The sequence below is a fragment of the Gymnoscopelus braueri genome (assembly GCF_963280865.1).
Source record: "Gymnoscopelus braueri genome assembly, chromosome: 8".
Taxonomy (NCBI): Eukaryota; Metazoa; Chordata; class Actinopteri; order Myctophiformes; family Myctophidae; genus Gymnoscopelus; species Gymnoscopelus braueri.
In genome coordinates this window covers 12,317,122-12,344,174 of record NC_137609.1, presented here as the reverse complement: position 1 = coordinate 12,344,174, position 27,053 = coordinate 12,317,122, and the positions used below count along the sequence as shown (strand labels likewise).

Genomic DNA, 27,053 nt, shown 5'->3' with positions numbered 1-27,053 from the left:
GCGTAGGTATGAAAAATCATACTGACAAAACAAATACCTACGCCTATCGCTGTGTGAGACAGGATGACTAAATGTATTTATATGAACAAAGTATTAAAGCATAGGTTTCCGTTTGTGTAACAGCCTTTTTTGTCATTCCTGTTTATTACTGTAGACACTTTCCTTTTATGTGCTTGATATGAGACAGTAATCCATCACTAGGATTAATATTTTGTACGGGAAGGGAGCTTGACTGTTCTTTTGGAGCAGTGATGTTAAAACCCGGCAAGTACAGGAAATGTGTACTGTTTGAATTGCTGCCAAGAGCCAGAACGGGTTTAACTTTCTTTTTGCAATGACAGTAGCTATAATTTATTCTTTGTACTGTGCATTCATTGCTTACGTTTGAGGCTTTTGCTCAAGCTTGGAAACTTTAAAACACCAGATGCATATCCTAATAGCAAAGTCATGCCATGGAAAATGACTTGTGGATAAACAGATACATACATGAAAGATATTTGTTTCCTTTATTTCCACAATAACACTAACAGTATCTGTGAGCAATTGTGCATTACTACATTGTAAAATCTTGAATTTACTGTGAGAGTAAGGTTAATTAACACCCAGTATTTCTTTTTGTACCAGTTTTGGACTCTCTTGCAGTAGCTCCTCTGTTGCAAATGTGTGTTCAGTGTCTCTTGTCTCTGTCTCGCTCTGTGAGTGCCTTGCTCTTGGGCAGTTTTGACAGTGGTTTCCTGTTGACTGCTAATGCCTGATTTATACTTGGTTGCATACAGTGTCACGCACCGGAAATGGCAGATCAACAAGCGCAACTAAGAATATATCAGGCTTAAGTTTCTTCTGTTGCACCAAACAGTATACATACTACCCATGCAATAAGCACCCAAAATAGACAAAAGTGGAGAAAAACCCTGTATATTGATATTACTTTATCAGTAATATCAGTACAGAGCATACAATGATTTACAAATACAACATTTCTTTAAGGAGAGTGGGTGGTCCAGTACCCAGTCTTTTATGTACTGAGAATGTAGGAAGAACAAAAGGGACACAGAATCTGGGACAAAGTTCTCTTTGTCTACAGATTCTGTCAAAATTCATTCCTTGACCAGCAGGAGCGCACGTCTCTACAGGCAGGCATATGACTGGGAGAAATATCACCATAATTATGTATGTGAAATCGTGTAAAATAATCTAATTAATGGTTGTCAGTGTAAAGGGAAGTGCACCGCAAAATTCATGTTCATTTAACACTGGATATTACTGTGTATGAATGCAATTTTCAGCAGACATTCCCAAATGTTTCAGAGAACTTTTTCTGAGGCAGAAGACTTGCTGTTTGCTTGTTTTTATTATTAATTTACACAACAAAATGTTTTATCAAATTTCCATGATGTCAAAAATCTCCATGATTGTTGATGTCGCACTGATGGACAATAAATGATACATATGGGTTTATTGCCCCAGGCCTAGGCAGGTTCATAACCACTACACCAGTTCTGGGCCCACGAACACATAATTAGTTTGTGTCATCATTTTAACCTCTTTCAACCTGGTGTCCCTATTTAGGGCATGTTATTAGGAGAAAATGTCCAAAATAAAAAAAAAAAGCCTATTTTCTCTGCATGACACAATCGTAAGATTACGTATAAAATAGGGCTTAAGTGGTTAAATAAAAATGACCACCAGTGACAGCAGCTTAACTACAGACACACCACTGCTGGGACATAAACCTCATAGTAAAGCAACTAGGTACACAATAAAACCTATGGTGTTAATTTAACTCTGGGAGTGTACAAGTGGAACCACATGGACCCGTAAGGGTCCATGTGGTTCCACTTGTACATCTCAGAGTTTAACACTAGATTTTGACAGTGTACTGTTCTCTCTAAATTGACATAAATGTAGTGAAAACCACAACCCAGACGCCTGGAAACTTGGCATAGAGAATGTTGCTCTAACAGACTATATGGAAATGGATAAAACAGACATACAGTATATGGATGGAATAATAGTCGGGTACCAAGAGTATAACCTCTGGTTATACATATGCTACAACTAGACCAAATCATGACTTTATCCAGTGTTTCTCAACTGATGGCTCCTGTATACACGTGGGTTGTGAGTCGTTCTCACAAGGACAAGGTCACGCTACAAAGGCAACGTACCTACAGTAGTCTGGGCTGTGGCTTCACAGAGGAGGACATTTTGGGTTCTGCACGGTAAAATCCTTATTGCTAATGTAACCCTCAACCATTTAAGCCCTTGTACTTCATCGTACGACATTATACGGAAATATATGATATGCTATTTTTGAAGATTCTTTTCCCCATTGTGATATTTGTAGGGACACCAGGGTTAATGTGGTTTAAGTATAAAGTCTATACCTTACGGGTCTATTAGACCCTTTGAGAGTTAAATTAACAATCAGGATTTTACAGTGTAGGGGAAACCAGTTGAGAGGCATCGGTATAGATAGATTAGTACCACATGTTAATTAATTGGCTTCTAAGCCAAAGTAGTCCAAGATATATATACACAGTACATGTACCTGTCTTTGCTCATTTAGACCCAGCTACAGCAGTCGAACATACAGTACATACGTGTTCATTAATAACAATCACAAGTTTGCTATAAATATATTATATCTTTGATCAGCAGCACAGTATACTATGCACTGTAGACCCCTACAATCTAGATTACCAAAGAGATCTTTGTGTTATACAGTAATGCAGTGGTGGAAAAATTACTACATTTCTTTACTTGAGTAAAAGTATCAATACAGCAATGTAGAAACACTCTGTTACAAGTAAAAGTCAGCTAATCAACATTTACTTGAGTAAAAGTACAAAAGTATTGGCATCAAAATATACTTGAAGTACCATTTTCAAATAGCCAAAGTTTAAATAGGGCTGAAGTGGTTAATGTATGTTTTATAATAATGATTCAAATCTACAAAGTAACTAGTAACGAAAGTTTTCAAATAATTGTAGTAAAAGTACAATATTTGCCTCTGAGATGTAGGAAATACTCCAGTAAAGTAAAAGTACCTAAAAAATGTACTTAAGTACAGTACTTGAGTAAATGTACTTAGTTACTTTCCACCACTGCAGTAATGTGTGTACCAGAGCCTTTCGTGTCCTCAGATATACATGATGTAGTTTTCGGGTACGAGGCCCGTCCTGCCACCGTACGTCGCCTGAAGCCAGCCTGGTTCCACAGAGGCGTACACTGCAGACACAACCACAGACATTTGAGGTATTATAAGGTCTGTCATGCCGAGTTTACACTCTGCCCTACGACGGTGTCCTACACCCAAAAATAGCAGATCTACATGCTTACAACGCGTCGCCGTGAGCTTGTAGATCGGCTATTTCCGACGCGGGACAGAGATGTACGACTAAGTATAAAATCAGGCTTTATGGTTAACAATGTCCAGAAGGGAAGGGCTTCCCGATGATATCAAACATTGAGTTTACTTTAGCTCAGAGGTGTTGATGTGCGTGTGCCGCTATACCCACCATTAGAGAACAGCGCCCCCTGGGGAAAACTGAGTTCATGACTGTGCTCTGCCTCGCAGGAGTACAGGGCCTTCGCTTCCCTGACACACAAAGAAATATAAAATACAAACAGACAGTGAGCCAGAGACACAAGTAATAAGGAAAGTCAAGGGCAATTCCATCACTCAATGTTCCGGGGAATATTACTTTCATTCTTTTGTTATGTCATAATTGTATTTGTATTGTTTTTGTATTTTAGCATTGTTAAAATACTTTTTGTCAAGTCCAATGTTTCTTGACTGATGGCTCGTGGCCTATACGCGGGTTGTGAGTGTGAGTGAGTCATGCAAGAAAATACATTTGGATAGGGGTGAAGAAACAAATCTAGTATATTGGGTCGTGGCTCCATAGAGAAGCTAAATAACTATGCTTAACTAAAGTATGCTGTAAAAATAGTCTACCATGGTGTAAATGGATAGGTTTGCAGCCTAATGTTAGATCAGGGGTGCACAAACCTTTTCAGCAATGATGCATATTGCATAAATACCCAACACAAATGACCCAACACAATGTAGAAATTAGATAAATAATTGGCAATTAATTGTTTGTCTGCTGACATTCTACAGCCATGTTTTTAATAATTAAAAGCCAAAGAAAGGATCACACATTTATGCAATCAGAAAAGACAAAGTGATCAGTGCACTCGGGATTATAAGCAAAAGGTTTGAGAGAAGAGGATAAATGTATGTAAAGCATACCAGTGAACAACATACGATATGGTTATCAGCAAATGTTGTTTAAAAACAAAATCAATGCAGTATCCAAAATCAATGCAACCCAACAGATATCTCCCCCCATGACCTGAGTTTGGGTCAGGAACCACAGTTTGTGCACAAATGTGTTAGACCAATGTCAGATACTATGAATGTAACAGCAGGTCTCACTTACCTTCCCCTTATATCCAGTGCTGAGGAGAATACTGCACTGTCACACAGAGTAGCTCTGGATGACAACCTGCAACCCACGCATTCACACACACACACACACACACACACACACACACACACACACACACACACACACACACACACACACACACACACACACACACACACACACACACACACACACACACACACACACACACACACACACACACACACACACACACACACACACACACACAATCACCCACCCACCCACCCACACCCACACACACACACACACACACACACACACACACACACACACACACACACACGCACAAAACACTGAGCTTAACCCATTAAGACCTGAGGCCGATTCTAAAAATGTCTTCTAAATCCTAACAGTTTTCAGAAAATGTTGCTATATCAGTGGTGCTCAAACGTTTTCATGTCAAGGTATTATATGTATTTGGCCTCCGACCCCCCATCTCAAAATATTTTGTTCCAGGGACCCCCAGAAGCAAAGATTTTAGTTGAAAAATGTTTCCTTAAAAATAATATATATTCAAAGATTTGCACAAATTGTCACGAATTTTCAAAAATAGCAGATCTACAATCTTGTAAGAATGGCATGCGGATACAAATCTCTAACTTGTGAGACACTTACATTGACCCAGGCTTCTGGTAGCCATTGCTACCCACTGGTCTGTGTTTAGGAAGCACATCGGAGCCACTGCGTGTGTGTGTGGCTTTGCGTGTGAGCGTTGTGTCGCGATGGTCCAGTGACATCAGACTCTGTACCGAACCGTGACAGCTCTTGTAATCTGGACACAGAAAACAGTAATCAGAACCACATTGTAATCACGGATCATTCTATCATTTTCAAGATGTAATGCTACAAAATATATAATAATTCTTGGGAAGGGTTGTTTTATGATGACTATTTATGGGTATGAAGAACAGCTGAGGTACATCGCTGAAGCACCCATCAGAGCAAAGACGACATTATGTCTTTATATTTGTTATTTGGGCAGGCTAATGTTCCTTTAGAAGAAAAATATGTTTTTCCTTTTTCTGATTTAGTCGTCATGCCAATGCTCTTTGTCACTGCTGCTCCTACAGTTGGTCCTAGGGAGCGCACAGACAACCGACGTGTCCCCTCTGATACATGTGACATGAAGGCCGCTTCTTTTCACCTGACAGTGAGTTTCATTGGGAGGACGTACCGCTTGCGGAGGAGGTACATTTTAGTCCACATCCCACTGAACAGGCGCCCTGACCAACCTGTAGTGCCTGTAGTGCAGCGACTGAGATTGCCAATTGGTTTGTATAGATGCCCGGCCAAGCCAGATGCACCATGATGGATTCAAACCCCTAGTCTCTGCAGTGGTGGGCAGGAACTTTACCGCTGCGCTACTCGAGTGCCCAACTAAGCAGTCTTCTATGTGTTGAGAACACATAGAAGAACACAACCTCAATAAAGTTGAGCTCAAACGTCCAGTGATGTCCTTGGAATGTGAAAACTACAACCCTTACTTCCTGGTTTTGAAATGCACGTCAAAAGCATGATGGTAAGTAATGCATGCGTAGTGATGTAAAAGCTTTGTATTAAAGCAGTAAAAGAATAAAAATTAGAAAACAAGAGGACTACTATTCACATTTAGACGTGCATTTTGGGAAACGTCTCTACCAGCGTAACAGCGTTCGACCAATCAGCTGGCTTTGCTGACCAGTCAACAAAAGTGATGTGACAGGCACGAGAAACACGCACCTTCCGAGATGTGCAGCGATGTGAGCGAGGAAGATGCGGAGAGCTGGTAGGGAAACAAGGATGAAGATGATGAAGAGGAGGACGACACAGTTCTATAGGCAGCCCTGCGCTCCTTTAACGGGACGGAGGAGGTATGGTTTGCGGCTCTGGCCTCCGCCGCCACGACGGCAGCTCTCGGCTCCGCCACAGACGGATGGTTCTCCAGAGAACCGACAGAGGAGGTTCTCTGTACGGGTCTAGTGAGGGAGGAGGTTCTGGCAGAGGCGGCCGTTCTGGGCTCCTTCGCGGAAGACAAAGAGGAGGCACTTCCTTTCGGAGGTGGACTCCTCTCCAGTGTTGAATGTAGGGTGGAAGTGGAGGAGCGAACGGAGGAGTTCTGGTGTTGGCTCAGGGAGTGGTTGGAGGAGGTGCGCGGGAGGGAGGGTGTGAGCTGAGGGGAGAGGACGCCGTCTGTCTGTCCCTTGTAATCTTTCCCATTGGAAGAGGGATGGGACAAAGAGGAAGAGGACGATGGCGCAGGAGGAGTTGTGGTCTTGGGGACTGAGGGAGAGGAGTCTGGGACAGCAGCAGGTGAGAGAGGAGGGGAGGTCTGGGACAGTCCATTCTTTTCAGAGGAATGGGATGACAGAGATTCCTGGCTGCCCATTGGAGTCGTACTGGGACTGCTGCTGAAAGTGTCACCTGGAGGAGATAGAGATGAAACATGAGTCACATTCTGACATGTTGTATGGGGTCATTTATGCTTAATTTTGAGTGATGACTGATACGAAAGTGAGCATGCAACCATATCGCCTGATCCAGATTCTGGACTGAATCCAGAATCTGAAGGGAACTGTCCTGTAGTCCTATGGTGATTGGATATCCTGAATATCATGAATCACATTGTGCATCTCCCTAAACCAGTGTCACATGTTGTTCTTCTGTCAACTAGTGAGCTTGAAGGCTAGTTAATACTTTGTCACATGATTGTCGTACCATAAAATAGGGTTATTCTCAACTGAAAAAAAGTGTTGACGTGACTCGTGTCTGAATTTTTTTCAATTGCAAATTATGTCATTGTTGACACGGACCTGTGAAGTTTACATTAAGCCTCATGTTAATGTTCCCGGTAACTCTAGTGGAGGCGTTGCCAACTGATGACAGGCGAATATGTCAACCATTTAGAACACACACAGTACGACTTTTAAAGTTGTCGGGGAGTCATCAGATCGTTATGCCCTTCACACTAGACAAGTCTATTTCTGTCATAGTATCGTTGTGGTTTTCACACTATACGATTGATCGGTGACAAGGGATCACACATTGCAAGATATTTCACAGGACAGGACTCATCGCCGAGAGTAGAGCCCTACAACGGCAGTGGGATCTCGCGGTACCCGCAGGTCCCAACGCAAATCTTACGGGCGCGGGCGGTAAGCTATTTAAATAGGCTACGCACCATCCCGCAATAAACCAGATATCCATGTGTGGTCATGATTTACTTAGCAAGTTATGAATATCATGTCTACATCCAATCAGAGGAGAACATCATTTCCCCTGGGTACAGCGGAGCAGAGTCTTTTTCTCTCCCCCTCTCTCCCTCTCTCTCTCTCTCTCTCAAATAAACACAAACGCTCATCCATTCTCTCATTCTGTTTTGTAATGTTTTTGGAAGTCAATGGAAACATTGCAGCCGGCTTATACAGGAGCCAGGACTGGATGGTAATATTGCGGTACTATACATTATAAAATACATTTTTTGTTGTGGTCAGGAGCGGCGCGGTCATGTCCAGCGACCCTCCCTTAGTAGCCACCGGGCTGATAATGTGCTCTCATTGGCTGTAGCACAGATCTGCTCGGGTAGTGGTCTTAACCCCATTCATACTGTATGATGTCCAGTCGGCAACAAAGCCAAATATCAAACCTGCTAGACATCTAGAAACGCTCAGGAAGGCATCGCTGAGATAACTGGAATCGCCCAATGAATAGTGCCTACCCAGATCTAGTGGACAGAGTGAGTATGCTGTACCACACAAGCCCCCTATGGTGTGAATCCAAACCAGAGAGATGTTGCACAGTTAGGACTCACTGTCATTGTCAGCAAGGCAGAGAGCCGGAGGGTAGAGGCGGGCCTTCCTTTTCCCAGACGACAGACAGATGGCCTTGTTCCTCCGCGGAGCAGATCGAGATGACGGGGCCTGAGTGAGGGGTACCGAGAGGTCCGGGGCTTCACCAAAGATCTGATAATCAGAGAGATGGAGTTGAATAAGGTGTGTGTGTGTGTGTGTGTGTGTGTGTGTGTGCGCACTAGGGATGGGCAATATTATCGATTTCGCGATATATCGCGATATTTTATTTCGCGATACTGTATCGATACTCCAAGCCGTCATATCGCGATTCTTTTGGGGGAAAAGAAATTCAGATACAGGCTTTATGAAAAAACATTCGAAAAACCTGTCACTTATCTGCAGCTACTCAATATGTAGTGTATATATATACAATATGTAGTTGTGATATATGTATATATCGCAATATATCGCAATATGTATCGTATCGCAATATATTGCAATATGTATCGTATCGCAATATATCTTGATATCGCAATATATCGCAATAATATCGTAATATATGGCAATATGTATCGTATCGCAATATATCATGATATAATCGTATCGTGATACGTATCGTATCGTGAGATCCTTGCCAATACCCATCCCTAGTGCGCGCATATGCTCGTATGTGTCATGTAGACATACCTTAATGTGGTTTTCAATGAGAATCTCTACCACAATATTCTGGAACTTAATGTTCATCATGGCTGCCACTGTCTCTTCCTGTGATCTCATCAACGTGGGACCAAAGATCACTCCCAGGTTAGAAACAGTCATCAGATTCTGATTGCTGTGAGTGGAGACACTGGAGAAAAAAATTAATAGATTAATAAAAACAAGCTCACTTTTTTTAGCACAAAGACATTTTTTTTAATAAGATTTGTTTTGGAGGCACGTACGTGAGAAGGTGTTTGGTCAGCAGGTCCAACATTTCTCTGTTTTTTTCTGGAAGTTTGTAGACAAGAGCGTGAATTGCACTCACACGATACCTCTGATCATCAGACTCTGAAACCAGATAAGACATGCGGTCAGATTATACATGAGTAAATCCACAATTGTTTTTCGGGACATAACATCATACTGTATATGACTTGCAGTCAGGCTTCAAGAACTGTATACTATACTATACTATACTATACTATACTATACTATACTATACAAGTAAGACGCGCGAACGCTGGAAGCGAACGCAGCTCGAAAATATTGTGTATTTACGGTCTAAAATGAAGAGAGAAAGACTTCCAACCCTGGAACTGAGGATATTGGCAGTGTCTGAAATCACATACTATATGCTACATCCTACGTTCAACATACTTTTGAGTGCATACACTGTATTATCTTTCATTTCGGACTTACTAATCATGTGGTATCAAACCATACGGAATCTGGAGGTCAGCTTAAGTACTACACATTCTATGTTCCCGTTTCATCATTGTGTATAGCTGTGTTTATTGTACATGTCCTATTTCAACAAATAACACATCTGCATTCTAGATGTGTTTCATTGAAGAGTAATTGATGTTACGCCAGATGTTTGGTCGCTGCCCGGCCACCATGTAAATTCTGGTATGGTGTCGTATTGCATTGTGGGACATTCAGTGAATACTGTAACAATTCCTGAATCTAGTATGCATTTCACATACTACTGAGTATGTAGTAAGCTTTCGGACACACAAAAAAAGTCTCAAATACTAACTTGGCATACTAAATAGTATGTTAGTATTGGATTTCTGACACAGCAAATCATTATGGCAAAAATATTCTTTTACTTTATTTACCAGTAGAGGCAGACAGACAGATGCAATCCCAGACAGGTTTGAATGATCTTGGGGCAATTCTTTTTTTTGTATGCACTATGCAGTTGAAGTTTTATGGAATAAGCTTCTTGTCTATTGTAAAAGATAAGACACAGAAAGAGTCTTCAAGTCGGTTTTAAAAAGATGGTTAACTTCTATTTGTATGCCCCAGTACCCCACCCCCTTATCCCACAATGGAAATAAGCAGTTTGGCTTCATTGTGTTTTTTTACCCTTCATGGTTTTACATGCACGTATTGCTGCAGGGCGGCTTTTGTGTATTTTGAAAAGACGAAATAAAGAAAATCAATCGGACATGGAAAAACAAATCTTACTGGCTGCCTTGATGAAATCTTTGTGCAGTCTGAAGGTCATCAGCGGCTCTGCCAGGCACCTGAATGGATGAGGGAGAGAGTGAGTGAATTAACATAGGACTTAAGAGAGGGAGTGAATGAGTGAATTCATGTGTGACAGCATATGTTACCTGATGTAATTCTTAAGTCCACTGGTGATAGTCTTGTTGTCCCAGATGTCTGGATCCAGCGCCATGTCAGGAGGAGAGCTGGTAGCTACAATACAAATAAATTACTGTATGTCAGTCACTATGCATTTAAATACGAATACGCCTCTAGTAGAATATCTACTGGCCACTAGAGTTTACATTTCATTCCCTTAAATTGCATACATTTCAATTCAAATCCGATTTCCAGCCCATGCCAAATCAAATTCTATTCCAATCTGATTCTGATTCAAATTCCACTTCCATTGAACTCCAACTGTGTTGCAGCTCAATTCAATTCAGCACAGTGCAACATTTTGTTATGCTCTATCTATATGACAAATATACTGTGTTTACAATGTAGACCACCACACAAAGAGTGAAGATTTTATAGAAAAGCTGCAGTAATAGGTCCGTTTCTTACCAAACACAGTGGACATCAACCGTTGAACTTTGGAGTTGACTCCTCCAATGCGGTAAAGGCCCAGAGTGTTAATACCTGTCACATCCCAGAGAAGAATAAATTACATATACATTATTTCAAATTCAAATTCAAAATGATATTTTGGACAGTATATGGAGGAGGGGAACATATACATGTTTTAAAGTATTTTGACACATTTTAATTGTTATCTCTCCTGACATATTTGTTCAACTTGGCAAAGAGTAAAAACTGGCATACTTCTTAAAACTAGGCATAAATGAAATGTGATTATTACCTCTCGTTTCCACCAGTTCTATACACCTCTTCACAAAGTTAAACCCTGCCTGGTTGAGAAACGCTGTAGAAACACAAACACACACACACACACACACACACACACACACACACACACACACACACACACACACACACACACACACACACACACACACACACACACACACACACACACACACACACACACACACACACACACACAGTCAATAACATCATTTATAATTTTATAAATAATCACATTTTGCTGAATATACTGCACACGTTCTCAAACATTGGCATACTTACTCTCCTCTTTCTTGCTGAGCAGAGCAGGTAGAGTGTAGATCTGAATAAATAAATAATAATAAAAATGATCAGGTATTTCATAGACTGTAAAATGTTTTGGGTCATATACTGTAGATCAGCAGGGAGACAAAATACCCCAATTGTATAAGTTATATCGTATTAACATACTCTACCATACAGATTGGACAAAATTCCATTTTATTTCTTTAAAAAAAAGTTTAAAGTCAGAATAATAGAACAGAGAAAGAGACAATTGTCTAATAATGGCGTGGCTCCCATGTGGATCTCAGACTTCATGTGTCCAGTCTATGATGTATCTATACATTTGGGCAAGGTTTCAGCCTAATCTGACCTAATTGACTTACATTATAAAGTTAAAGTTAAATATATAAAACACAAAATGCACTCAGGTACTTCCATGGCCTGCACAAAACATTTGGCAGTGATCAGTGCCTGTCTAGATGGCCTCCTACAGAGCGACGCCATAATCAGAAGGCAGATACTGATATGAAAGTTTATGACATACGGGCTCTTTTCCATCCATGGCCTCCAGCCACAAGCGTCTGTTGGACTCAGAGAGAGCCTGAAGGGTGATGACTCCATGTCTGCAACACACAGCAACAAGATTCACACACCACACATCTACAGCTGTCAAATGACCCATTCAAAAGATGGCTTCTATTTGGATTAAGGGTCAATTTATCCATGAACATTTTAAGAATCGAATCATGTGGATGGATCTCAGGATCCACATGGGAACGCCGTGGCTCCAATGTGGATCTCAATCTTGGCTCCAATGTGGATTGCAAAGTTTTAACGCGATACTGCACATCATTTTAGTTATTTCTGCCATTTCTGCTTTTTTTTTTTATTGGAAAATGGAAACGATTATGACGTTTATGGAAAAATAATTGCGATTAGACGATGATGTAATAATTGTGACGGTGAACGCAGCATTACTCTTACTCTCTGTACTTCAGGACAGTACAGCACACGCATCCTTCCACCTCTCACCTACCTCTCAACCACCTCGATGTCAAAGCAGAAGCGTTTGTCGATGGAGTCAGTCTTCCTCCGGACACACGAGCGCAGCTTGAACATCTCTGGACCCCCACCCACCACGCCATTCTGTTAACAACACACAGCTACAACATGAACATCTCTGGACCCCCACCCACCACTCCGTTCTGTTAACCTGGTTCTACAAATGCCTTCTAAATCAGTAGTTCTCAAACTTTTTCGTGCCAAGGGGCCCCCAAATTGACATGTATTTGGCCGCAGACCCCCATCTGAAAATGTTTTGTGCCAGGGACCGCAGACACGCTTATATAAGCCGATTCAACTTCAATGAGGGGACTGTCATTTTTCGATTACTTTTAGTTTTCTCGTTGGAAAAAGAAAAAAAATTTAAAAAGAAAAATGAATAAATAAATGTAGTGTGTATATACATGTCACAGTATGATCAGATTGCACTTGTTTTCACAGACAGAGATACACTGTCTGAAGGGGACTTGAGCCGGGCGAGCTTAGGCAAGCGAGTCGCCGTGCCGAACGTTGCGAAGTCACCTTCAGCCGACTCAGCCCGCCGAGTTATGTCCTGATAGCGACAGAATCGTAAATCACCCCCCCGCCTAGTCTCGGTACCTCAGAGACGTCATTTCTTTTTTTTTACGGAGGGGAGCACGGGAGGTGAACTCGAAGAAGAAAACAAGCATTCCTTTTTCAATTTGACTGGTTTTCCAATCATACTGTAACATATATACAGTATACAGGTATATATATCTTTTTTGGTACCATCTCACCTGTCTGCTGGATGGTCTGGTTTCTGTGTTGCCCATAGTAAACATCTTAGAGCTTTTCTCATAGGTGCAGTAGTATCTTGTCCAGGCACAGCCCAGCGGACCTGAATAACATGACAAAACCAAAGAGTGTGCTGTGAATCATTGCTTTATTCATATTTTCTCTCTGTAGTACTATATGCATTAAAGAGATGCATATTCATGCCGAAAAATAATGTATGTATGAGTGTGTGTGTGTGTGTGTGTGTGTGTGTGTGTGTTCAACTGGTGGAAACTAGTGGTAATTATAACGCTGTGTGTGTCCCTGACTGCTAAGCCTGGTACCAAAACTTCAAACATTCACATTTGCTGGGTGCAGTGTGGTTAACCACCCAGCCATCAACCTCTATAGAGTACTGAAGCCTGATGTCAAAAACCACGGCCCCCGAGTCACAGAAGTGTTTTTAAATCCCATAGACTTTTTTTTTATATACATAAGTTCATATAAGAACTGCGTTCCAAAACAAAAAAACAACTCCAGCGATTTTACTCATAATGATTATGAAGCATCAACTGACTGTGACACGGTACAAATTTATCCAAAGAGTAAGACAATAAAGGGCTGCCTAGAAATCGTCAATTCTCAGGCTTAAAAACTACTGCATCTTTCATTACACATGCGGCCGCCTCCCGGCACCCATAGCTAGCGTCACGTCATGTTGCATTTGATTTCGTCTTTCTGTAGGAGAGTAGGCCTAGTGTTGTCAGTGCTCAGTTTTGTCATCAAACAAACTAAATAATAATATTATTAACAAATGTCAAAATCGAAGGAATCTTGTTTTTGACTTAGCATGACGTGCGTCAGTGAGGACAGTTAACACATTGCATGCCAGTCGCGTAGATCTACGCGAACCTATTTAAAGCCGCAGCGTGCCAGTCGCGTAGATCTACGCGAACCGCCGATTCCCATTGAAATTGCCCCAGGTGCACTTTCCGATTTTTTTTTATCCATTTCCGGTTTCCGGTCGGAAACAGAATTATTCGGGTTCCGGTTTTTTCGATCGTATCCGCTTCCTGTCTGGGATCCTGTTTAAAACTTGATTTTCTCGGTTGTTGTTTTTCTCCTCGCTGATCACTGTTTAGCGTTGATCGGCTGTATCTTCAAGATGGCGGCTCGCATTTGGAAACTGTTTTCGCTGGCCGTTTCTCACAGATCCGCTGTGTGTTTAGAACCAAATGAACGCGCACTTTTAACTTATTTAGCGAGGTCTGTGGCGACATGAAAAAAACAAAAAAACAACAATAAAACGCTGGCACTGGTGAGTACATTATGAGATTAAACTCTGGCATGGAATGTGTTAATCACATGATTGTCTAAGAGTTGGACACACTAATGATGGCCTAGTGCTCAAACATGTGTGGATACTGGGAGTAGTGGTTTTCTTACGTTTCTCCTGTATGTACAGATATCCCTCCATGGTGAAGGAGCCGGGGGCTTTGAAGTCCGCTTCTGCAGAACGGATCCTCTTCATTAGTCGCTCAACTTCTGCACGGGTGCTCTCAAAGTTATTACGTGTCTAAACACAGAACACACACACACACACACACAGACACACACACACACACACACACACACACACACACCACTTAATATATTCAATATCTCTGCTGTCGGGCAGAAACCAGCTAACTCCAAAATGTTAATTTTTCAGGAAATGAAAAAAAAAAAATCAAAAAGTGGAGTTAGGAGGTTTTGTTTATCATTGATAAGAACAGCTGAATGGGGGTGGAGCCTGGAGTCAGCAAAACCAGCTAATTCCACCCCCCTTTGGTGGAGTCAGCTGGTTTAGGAGAAAGTTTGAGGATCCAATGTTAGCTGGTTTTGTCAGAAGCGCTTTTTAATACTTTTCATTGGCTCAATATTTTTTTTACCAACACACAGACGTAAAGGGTGTACTGATTTATGGAAAAAAATGCAAGTTAGCTGGTTTCAGCCCGACAGCAGCGATATATTTTATATTGGTTATTTAATAGTATCTATCTCTGACTATTAACAGAGAGTTTGGTCAGCTTGTACTGAATGGCAGATGCAAACTTACATTCTGTAGGTTGAACTGCAGCTGCTGCTTGTACGGTTCAAACTCGCTGGCCAGCTCGTAGCCCTCATGGTAGAACGTGAACAGCCCCTGTAGGAACGCTAACAGCTGGAAGAACACAGTGACAAATGTGATGAAGTAGGAGAGGGAGGGCGGTAGTCACAGGAAATTCTCAAAGTGAACGGTTCTAATTCACGCAAAACACGTTAAATTTAAAAATGAAATGAAAATGCTACACACTGTAAGCCTCCTTAAGCGTTGTCCTTTGGTTTGGTTTGCTGGTAAGCGGTGTGTGTCTGTCTGCTGCCGTTGTTGTTTACTTAACGACAACGATTCTGTCTCTCTCACTCCCTTTCTAAAGCCCGATACATACTTCGTCGCACGGCGGTGTCGCAAGTCGAAAATAGCCGACCTGCAAGCTCACAACGTGTCACGGAAGCGACGCGTTGTGAGCTTGCAGGTCTGCTATTTTCGGCGCGTGACACCGTCGTGCGGTGCCGCATAAATTACGCTTTAGGCGGAGGAGATCCCCACACAGGAAGTGCCAGTGAGGGAGCAGGAAGTGGGCTCAACTGATATGTATCATGTAAATATCATTATCGTTGGACGGTATGTGTTTGAGCTTGTGTGTGTGTGCGTGTGTGTGTGTGTGCCTGTCTCTCAGTGATGATATTTGACAGTACGCGTTCATTAATGTACATACAATGCTTACTGCTTCATTAGGCTGTTTACATGCATAGAAGGGGAGTTTTCCATTGCATTTTTCTGTGATACAATCTTGCAGTCTCAAAGCATCAGTCATTCTCTCTCCTATAGGCCAAGGCTCGGTGACAGAAAGCAACCCACACAGAAACTTACATTTCTTTTCAATATGGGTTGCTCTCTGAAACATAATAAATCTAGCCACACTTAATCTAAATACATTGCAATACATTCTTGGGTCTAAAGATGTCAGCTACATTTGAATAATAATTCAAATGTAATAAAGAAATATTTCTCAGTAACAATAGGGGTGACAGAGATGTATGGTGCGGTACGCCAGTTAAATGACTAATACTAAATCTTCACTCTGGACCCCCACCCCCCACGCCATTCTGTAATCATAGTTTACCTATATGTACCTACAGTACATAGAGAGGACTTTTGGACCAAATGACACACCAAATCAGAACAAATAAAATGTTCTTAGATTGGGAGAGATAAAAATGTATATCAAATTGGGGGTTCTTTATTAGAAAGGTTGAGAATCACTGCCCTAGATGGATATGAAAATTTCAGCATGATCTCCAAGAATTTAGTATACATTGCACGGATCCAGTGCACGTCATTCCGTGCATAGTCGCCTAGAAACCCCGAAAATCCGTGCATATGTACGGCGAGTCCCACGGTGCTAGGGCATTCACGAATAGTGATTTTTAGCATTCGAATTATTCGACCTATAAGTATTCAAATATTCGATTAATCGATTTGATTATAAAAAATATATATTTTTTTTTTCAATGGCATTGATGACTCGACTCAAGGAATGCGAGTTGACGTCACACCAGAGCTCACAGCTGCGTGTCTGCTGTAGAAAAGCCACTAAAAAAAAAAGTGGTTTGATAGTCGAATAGTCGGTTTGATATTCGAATATTCGAATATTCGACTATTCGGTGAATGCCCTACGGTGGGCGTAACCAGTTGCAACCCGGAAAAACCCGGAAGCAGAGCAGTCCCCACAACAAAATGTACGATTCTGTGCCTATCGGTACGTAACTCAAACGGCGCTGAGTAGGCTCAAGGGAACGTCGCAACGTTCGTGACGGCAACTCGCTCGCTTTAGCTCACTCGGTGGTCCCTTACGTGGCGACAGTTCCCTTGAGACTGTGTGCCTCCGAAATGGTTTAGTCACAATGGGGGAGATGCGAGGCGGCTATGCACGGATTTTCAGGTTTTCCAGTTGTCTATGCACGGAATTTGAAAAATGTTCAATGACAACGTTTCCTCTGGCGATCGGGTTGGAAAATTTTGTGTGACTCACCGGCTCCACAAACTCAAACTTCTTCCTCTCCTGCACTTCCTGGATCTTGAAGACATACTGCAGCGATGCATCGTAAAACACCTGCCGGTCTTTACCCATTTGAGAATCTGCCTGCAAATGCACATAAAAAGCTGAATATAGTTCAATCTGAGGAAGCATTATCATCTAGGGTTGGGATCCTTTAGGATTTTAACGATACCGGTTCCGTAACGACTCCCTCTTAACGATCCGATTCCTTAACGATTCCTATAGGGGGTTCCAAATGGAGCCTTACAGGTCTGTAACTCTGAGTGTACAAATGGAACCAATTGGACCCTTACAGGTCTCAGAGTTACGTCCTTGGAGTTACATTTTGAGAACCACTGGTATTATAATTGTGTAACAGACGTTACAGACGTGAAGCTCTGACAGTGTGATAAAACCGGTTCCGGAACCGATTCCGGTTCCTTGACGTTGGATCCAGTCTCTAAGGTTCCCGGATCCCAACCCTATCATCATGGTAATCTAGAAATTGTCTTTGTGGTGTATACCTCCTGCAGTTGCGACTCTTTCTTTTTGGACGACAGGCTGAGGTGTTTCTCCAACACAGAGTAGTACTTCTCTGTCTCCTTGTCAAACTGCTTCTTTCCCTCCTACAGTAGAAATGGTTGAGAAATAGGGAAATTAGCGTTAGCAAATATATAGATGTGTACGGAAATTGTCCTTTTTTTTATGCCGTGGCCAAAAGGTCACAGGATTTATAAAGTCTTAATCTTTATAGAAACAAATATATTTCACATTTATTTCTCACAATATAAGAAAATTGACATATTCTAAAGGACTGAGATACAATGTACTGTACTAGGACAGAAAAATGGAAACGTAAGGAAATTTAAGAGTGATTTAAATGATGGGATGCTGCCAAAGTAAACAGGAAAATATGCTAACCTGCAAGTCTTTTCAAGAGCTAAAGCTCAGAAAACATAATGACCCAATTCTTGGCCATTTTATGGAAAAATAATAATTTGTGTGTGTGCACACACTTGTGTGCGTGCCTGTGTGTGTGTGTGTGTGTGTGTGTTAAGAGCATATTTCTCACACACACCCCTGTGTTACATTCTATGGACTAAGGAGGCATTCCACCAGTATCATGTATCATCAGGAAGTAAAGCAAAGCTCCTCCATCAGCCGCACATAATCGTGCCCAATTCTGTTCATCGAATACTTGCTTCTATTTTTTATATCTCTTAACGAGAAGGATGGATTGAACCATAACATGTGGGACAGCTGCTGAAACCAGACACCACATTGTATGTTTACAGTATCTCTCTCTGCAGTTCGCTCAGATCATGTCCGTTCCCATGACCTTGTAACTGACACGGGAGTGTGACCCATCGCGTGTCTGACGGCCAAACTGGACTCTCTGACCACTGTGTGGAAGAATGACTAGCGGGCCAAACCCTGCACAGCACGCAGAGCAGGGACGAGCTGATGACTACTTCACAGAGTGTTCCCTACAGACGAGATGATGACACACATATCTTTTATTTATGAGGATTTATGAGCAAGCTGGGCTCTTGACAGTTCAGAGTCCGGCTCAAGCACACTTATTTGACTGGCCACACGGCTTCAGTGGAGACTGTTGCTTCTTCATTGATGTCACCAGAATATATTTGTTACATTATTATTGTCCAATGACAAAAATAAAAACCCATCCATCTAATATATTACATTTATTTCATTCAAATGTATGTCCATGGCTCAAGTATGGAGTGGTTCTTGTGTAAACCTGTGTGTGTGTGTGTGTGTGTGTGTGTGTGTGTGTGTGTCTGTGAGTGAGTGAGTGTGTCCGGAGCTAATCTCGAAAACCACCGGACCGATCAGGGGCACATTTCCTGTGCACACTGCCAGTAGGCCACAGAAGTACTTTTAACATAATGTTTTATTCCTTTTGAAATATTTCACGTGAAATTATAATGAAGTCAAACGTATGTTGCTATATCAGTGGTTCTCGAATCTCTGACCTTTTCATGGATTTGGCCGCCCCCCCCCCCCCCCCCCATCTCAAAATATTTTGTTCCAGGGACCACCAGAAGCAAACATTTGAGTACAAAATTTTCGCTTTAACAAATATATATATTCAAAGATTTACACACATTTTCAAGATTTATAGCAGATCTACAAGCTCATAGTGCGGCACGAAGTGACACGCTATAAGCTTGTATATCTGCTATTTTTAAATAGCCAAAGAATAAAATCTAAAATGACACGGATTTAATGGGTTAAAATAATTCTTGGTGACAAAGCGATTATGATTCTGACTGAAGTATATCTTTTCAGCTAAATGGCACACATAAAGCAACACAACACATACCTTGACGGCTCCTATCTGCTCCTTACGGAACCTCTCCAGGGGTGAGATCAGTACATCATCCGCATTTTGGATCTGGGGAGACAGTCTGAGTCAGGATCAGGTTTATTCACCACGTACACTCTCTAGGTACAGTATTAATATGACATTAGACACTTCAACTGTCTAACTGACTGTCTGACTAAAGATTAATGCTTAATGTATACTTGGTTGCGCACTGCGCAGAGGTGTCACATGCTGAAAAAAATAGCCTATTTACAAGTTTTACAAGATTTACACATCTTGTCGCATCACAACGCAGTGTGAGCTTGTAGATCAGCTATTTTCATCACGCAACACGCCGGCCAACTATGGATAAATCGGGCTTAATAATTCCCCACATGCACAACCTTCGTTAAGCTCAACGAAAAGGGAACAAGTGAGTGAGAGAAGGGGGAGAAGAGGACAGGGAGAGGGAAAGAGAGGGAGAGATGGAGGGAGGGAAGGAGGAAGAGAGGGGAGGAGGAAGAGGAAGAGAGGGGAGGAGGAAGAGAGGGGAGGAGAGTGACGGAGAGAGAAAGAGAGGAAGAGAGAGGAGGAGAGAGAGAGAGAGACTGGAGGCAAACACACACAGGCTCCTTTTATAGTCTTTCCCATGCCAGACTGGGCCCTAAGTCTCACAGGGGAATTGGCAGAATAGGTTCCACATGCTTTCACTGCAACCAGTCCATGCACACGCACGTCTCTTATACCACCCTAGTGCACATGCATGCACGTGCATGTGCGCGCGCACACACACACACACACACACACACACACACACACACACACACACACACACACACACACACACACACACACACACACACACACACACACACACACACACACACACACACACAGTACAGGCTTGCAATAACACACACACACACACGAGCGCGCACGCACATACTCAGGGCCAGATTCCAGACACTTCTACAGTACACAAAGTCCTCTGGTTGAGTTGGGGTCTTTAAATCTAATTCACTATGGAGCACTAGGGCATTAACGAATAGTGATTTATGGTATTCGAATTATTCGACCCAAAAGTATTCGAATATTCGATTATTCGATTTGATTATAAAAAATTAAAAAATTTATTATTGATAACTCGACTCAAGGAATGCGAGTTGACGTCACACCAGAGCTCACAGCTGCATGTCTGCTCTAGAAAAGCCACTAAAAAAAAAAAAAAAAAAATGCTTTTTTTTTTTTTTTTTTGAATAGTCGAATAGTGGTTTGATAGTCGAATAGTCGGTTTGATATTCGAATATTCGAATATTCGACTATTCTGTGAATGCCCTATGGAGCACACATGTTTCACTAGGTTTCTTCATTTGCATAGGTGAGGCCTGTTGTAGGGGGGCCACTTGGGATACCGGGTCCAATGGGCACACTGTACCTGGCTAGTTGTCAAATGAAAAAAATGATCTATCAACCAAGGAAGCTTTCAGAGACTGAAGAAAGCAAGGGTCCTGTCACCCCATAGGCCCCTGCGATTCTGATCCCCAAACTGTTTGAATGGTTTAAACACATTTATTTATCCAAAAGAATTGCATACACCCCATTTCAATACAGATAAGAAATACAATACTAAGGCGCTATGTTGATAAAAAGGAAGAATTTGGGCAGTATGTCTCTCTGTTTCTTTCCTGTTAGCTTCATCCAAGATGATGGAGGTCATTCTGATTTCAGTTAACAAAAGACATAACAAACATATTTACATTGTTTAAATGTATTTAAGTAATTAACTAGACTAGAGTAAACATGGATATATCAAGACATACTGATATGGAATATCCATGATTGGTCCATAACTATTGTCGAGGAATTCTGGATCACTCAGGATGTTGAGGCAAATGGAGTCGGAGACACCTGAGTACTAAGTACTTCTAAGATAGAAGTTTGTTTCATGAGCTCATGTGAGAAATACATGATACACACATATCATAGGTCAAGTAGTTCTGATACATGATACACACAGATCATAGGTCAAGTAGTTCTGTCTAACAGCAGGGATAGGACCATATTTATACACTTACTAGATAAGAGGCCCAGGCCACAGAGCCAAGCTGTACTCATAACAAGAAGTACAAGAAATACCAGCATCCTGGAATATTGACACACTGCTGGGACATATTACAAGGAGCAAGACAAATAACAACTTCACGTGAAGACGACACACAGCCTAATACACAAGATGGCAAGGACATATCTAACGGGGAATATAGAACCTTATTCCACACTGTCACGACATCACTTTACATCTAATTGCCCAATTGACAATAGTGGACAACAGCTGTTCTGTTCTGTTGTTTTAAACTGTACTTTGTCATACGACCGTGTCATAGTGCACATCACAAATGATGAATTTTCAAGAACTGAACTTTAGAGGAAAGAGCAAAGAAAGACCTTGATGATCATCTAAGGATAAGGATAATTCCTTTAACAGGTCCGTTCATGAAAGTCCTTGCGGTCTTGTTTCCAATGAGGGCCTGTGAGCAATTAGGGGTTAAGAGTCTTGCTCAGGGACAAATTTCATTTCATCGACACATTTGCTGGCCTGGCCTGGAATCGTACCTGGGGCAACCAGGGCCTCTGGCTCCCTAGGCGGTCTCACTAACCACTCAGCTATGGCCTCTCCCTTCATTCAAGCTGGTATTGAATTGAAGTTCAACATTGTTCATTTAAGACTAGCTGCCTGCGAGAAGGAACATTTTTGCATCTAATCAGCTGAATTTACAAGACAATTTAGCTATGCTCATATTTGTTATTGCTGCAACCAGGCCTGGAATTTTGTCATTTGTAAAATGATAGACACTGTAGTTATAGCATAGACTGAAGTGAGAGTCATGTATTTCACCTGCAGCAGCGTCTTTAACATCCAATTATTTCACATAATACACTGTTGATAGACTGTGTGTGCACATATCCATTGTTGATAGTTTGCACATTGCCTGCCAGTGAGGACTTTCACCAGGACATAGTGAGTGCGGAGGAACACCCTATTCCTCATAGTTCAATGCCCCTGCTCACAGGCACCCTTGAGCAACTTGTAGCAGTCACTAATGCGGCGACAAAGATCGCCGTCCCCCATCCAGCTTCCCTCTTGCCAAATGTGTTTGTTGGAACACCCGGGCAAGCCAGAGGCACCGCAGATGATTTAAACCCCTAGTCTCCGCAGTGGTGGGCACCCCTGCTCCATCTGACCACCCCCACCCTCATTGTTGAAAGGCTGTGGATTTATTTGTATTCTTATTAATTTTGGTTTGGTTCTTGAGTCTTTTTTTCTTACCTGTACCTCTCCTGTGTTTCATTCTCACTGCTGTTGCTGCTATGACACCCGAATTTCCCTCCGGGGATGATTAAAGGTTTATCTTATCTTATGCGATTCGAACATTCACACTCACGGTACACAGTGTAAAGTACACGCACTAATTGAGAAGTTTACCTGGCCAACAAGGAAGGAAGAAAAATAATGGTATGTTCCAAACCATTCTGACAATGTCATAAATACAGTATTAATCCAGTCTGAGGAAGAGCTTGTTTCTCAAAACGTCACACCATTGCATTAAATAAAATCCTCTTAATTTGATGTGTCGATATAATGTACAAGGTTCTTTTTTTTATCCAGCACCCATTTAATTGGACACTGTGAAGTGATTTTTTAATTTAAATCTGAGTGTAAAGATTGACCCTTATAGTTCAATTTCTACCCTGATAGTAACTCTCATCTTTACCTCAACTAAACCTTAAAAGGATCATGCCATTTTTTATTGATAAATTTTTGGATTTGTTGCTTTTGTTTTCATTTTCATTTACACAAGTGTAGAGACAGGAAGTTGAGGGCACAGAGGGGTAATGATAATATGCAACCCTGGTCTCTGGCCAGATGAACCAGGGACGCTGTGATTATGTGTTTGATGCACTATCCAGCTAGCTGCCGGTTACACCTCTTTATAAATATCCACACAAACATACAGATATATGAGCAAAACAAACAAACATTACCAATCGTCTTCTTTCCTCTTCCATAGTGCTCAGAAGCTGAGAAAATTCCTTTAAGGATTGGGCTGCAACACACAATGTACAAGACCATTAGAGTAGAACAGGGAATAGAATAGAAGAATGCTGTGGAAATGCCTTTGGCTTTACTGCAGTAGTTCTAGACAGAAACAGGATGACACAAGAAGGAAAATGTAAAAACAACCCACTGCTGGTTAAAAAGAAACCATTCAGTTCAATAGATTGCCAAGCAAGTTAAGATTTTTATGTTTGCCACATTACCTATATTCATCTCATCATCAGTCTCAGCATCCCCAATGCACTCAAACTGGAACTCTTTCAGAGATTCAGAGAACCTCTGCACAGCCAGAGACAGACCTGGGTGAAAGAAGGACGTAGTAAAACTTGATTTAAGTACGTATAACTTGCTTACAAGAACTGATCTACAAGCTAACAATGTGTTACATATGTGACAGAGTAAAAATTAAGCACGTAAGCCAAACATTATTTGCAGGTGTTCACATTCACAGAAAAAGGTTCCCCACACACAAAGCTCACCACTGCATTGTTTCTATTTCAGCATCAATGTGGCTACAGTACCGGTACTTCAAGTCAAGTATGCAACACAACTTTTTGGCGGTCAGAATTGTGTAGTTGATACTCTTCTAAACACAGGTGTAGGTTCAATGCCTTGCTCATTGCCAATAATAGAGGGATTGCACCACAAAACTTCATATCCAGTGGCAGTCAATCTTAGCAGTACACCACCATGACACTTTCCCCCAATTGCTGTGTTTATTATAAAATAATAACACTTAAAACGAGATAACTATTAATTTAGAACATGTTTTGACAAAAAGTAACAATATGAATCCTTACTGAATATTGACGTTTGGACCATATAAATATTTGCATTCATACAGCCCAGCACACATGCACATCATGATATAATCCTATGATAAAGTAGTTCTTCATTCCCTTTCAGAACATCTCAAGTCACAACACATTTTTCTGACCCAATGGTTTACACAGTCAGAGGTAGAATAATCAGATGAAGAAGCCACCATGTTGACAGTAGGCTACAATAGCATCATCTGGATCCATGTGTTATGGTCTACTGACCTTAACCTCAAACTGAGAGAGCAGTAAACTTAACATGCATATTTTGTGGTTTTACATCATGTTTTTGTTCGATTTGGGGGTCTGTGAAAGCAACGTACATTTCCTTCTTTGTGGACAACTTGCGATTCATGGCATTCCAGGGAGATTATGTTAATTGCACTAGAAGACATACTTCACTAAGTGACACTGTAATAACTATGTGCAACACCGTTTGAGTGCCACAACATTAGTACCACCGTTATTTGCAAATGCCACTGCATATTATTACACTATGTCTCAACGGTCATAAGGTTCTATTATGGTCCATTACCAGGCTGCTACAGCAATACAATAACACAACAAACAATAAAACAAATCACATAGCAAGGCCAAGTAACAGTAAACTCAAAGTCTCAAACTACGCTGTTTGTTTACTTTGCCCTTTTCGGCATAATGCCCTTGATTTGCCAACACTGTGATAATTATCAGGGACTACAATGAGATCAAAGGTTCTCTAGGCCAGTGGTTCCTCAACCTGTGGGTCGGGACCCCCAGGGGGGTCCCCACATGATTTTGAGGGGGTCCCCAGATGACAGTGAAGTGACAATTCAAGGACTTTTAAGACCTTTTTAATACCTCAACAAAAAAAAAGAAAGAAAAGAAAAAGACCATTACTGCATTAAAATGTATCAACAAATAATACCTTAAAAACTGGTCAAACATTGGCCAAATTGTCAAATAATATAAGAAAGATGCAAACATTATGAAAATAGCAGATCTACAAGCTCTCGACGCTATTTTCACAATATGTATCTGTGGAACCGCCATGCCTCGACTCCTACAATTCCAACTGCTTATCAGGGTGGGTGGGGGTCCCCAGTTCAAATATGATTTTAGGGGGTCCCCAGTTCAAATATGATTATTTTGGGGGGTCCCCAGTTCAAATATGATTATTTTGGGGGGGGGGTCACGGCCTGAAAAGGTTGAGAACCCCCTATGCAAACTTGTTTTGACGCCCAATAAAAGACATTTGACTCTCCTTTTCTACTTACTTCTCAGGGCAGATATGAGCATGTTTCCATCTTTAATGAGGTCCTTGATGAATCTGTTGGTGCGTTCCAGCTCTATCTCATGGCACTGCAGTCTGTCTCGGAACTCTGGGCTGTCCAGGAACGAGTCACTAAACTCCAGCGTCGGGAGACCCATCGCTAAATGAATATTATGATCCTCTGCACTTTAACTTAATTCAGACCGTGTTCTGTAAAAAATCCACTGCACTTTAACTTCATTCAGACCGTGTTTCTGTGTAAAAATCCTCGGCAATGAATGAGGTACAAAGAGGAGAACTTTTATTTCAGTGCTCGGAGAAGATTATTAAGAGTAAACTTTCTTCCAACTCCTTCTGTTCTTTTCTTTTTTTTTCTTTTCTTTTTTCTTCTTTCATGCTCTTCTCAGTTTTCCCACAGAACTTCCGGACAGTCCAGACTGTGTGGATCACAGCCAGAGGCGTGGATACAGAGAGTTGGACAGAGTTGCCAGATTCTGTGAGAGATATAAGCAACCAATTCCAGGGAAACAAGCCCAAAAGAAGCCACATGAGCACTCTTTAAACCTGATCTACAAGCTCAGATAGATCGGCTATTTTCAAAGAAAATTCTTGGGGAAAAAAATGACATTTTGGGAATATTTTCAAATTCACAAAATCTTGTATGGGGGTCTCTGGCACAAAATATTTCCAGAAGGTTGGATCCACAAATACATATTAATTTGGGGTCCTTGACATGAAAATGGTTGAGAACCACTGGTTTAAACAACATTAGGAAACAAGCCCAAATAAGCAACTACACTTTACAAACCACAACTATCAATATTTACAAACAACTTTACAGAAAAACAAGCCCAAAGTCGCTTATAATAAACGGACATGGCAACACTGGAGTTGGGCTATTATCATGACGCGCACTTTGTTCAGTGACTTTTATCCTGGACTAATAACATGACGTCGCCATTGAGAGATTACACATTTGAGAGATTGTATTAAAAACAAACTGATCGGTGGGTTTTATCGTCGATGGCTGCCTGCCACAGAAAACTTTAA

At 41.4% G+C, this 27,053-nt stretch overlaps 1 protein-coding gene across 1 annotated transcript; it reads right to left on the bottom strand.

Moving 5' to 3' along the window:
- Nucleotides 1-1,829: 1,829 nt before the first annotated feature.
- On the bottom strand, nt 1,830-26,431 carry arhgap42a (Rho GTPase activating protein 42a). The gene is made up of 24 exons (XM_080436365.1): nt 26,008-26,431; nt 24,137-24,232; nt 23,861-23,922; nt 19,835-19,906; nt 18,012-18,113; nt 17,482-17,592; nt 15,465-15,569; nt 14,813-14,942; nt 13,390-13,490; nt 12,606-12,715; nt 12,114-12,192; nt 11,588-11,627; nt 11,301-11,363; nt 11,006-11,080; nt 10,567-10,651; nt 10,418-10,476; nt 9,187-9,292; nt 8,933-9,092; nt 8,266-8,416; nt 6,198-6,878; nt 5,094-5,250; nt 4,449-4,514; nt 3,522-3,601; nt 1,830-3,231 (listed from the first exon to the last, which is right to left on the bottom strand). Exons 1-24 carry the CDS (start codon nt 26,159-26,161, stop codon nt 3,143-3,145), a joined length of 2,934 nt encoding a protein of 977 aa, XP_080292491.1. The 5' UTR covers nt 26,162-26,431; the 3' UTR covers nt 1,830-3,142.
- Between the last annotated feature and the right edge of the window lie 622 nt (nt 26,432-27,053).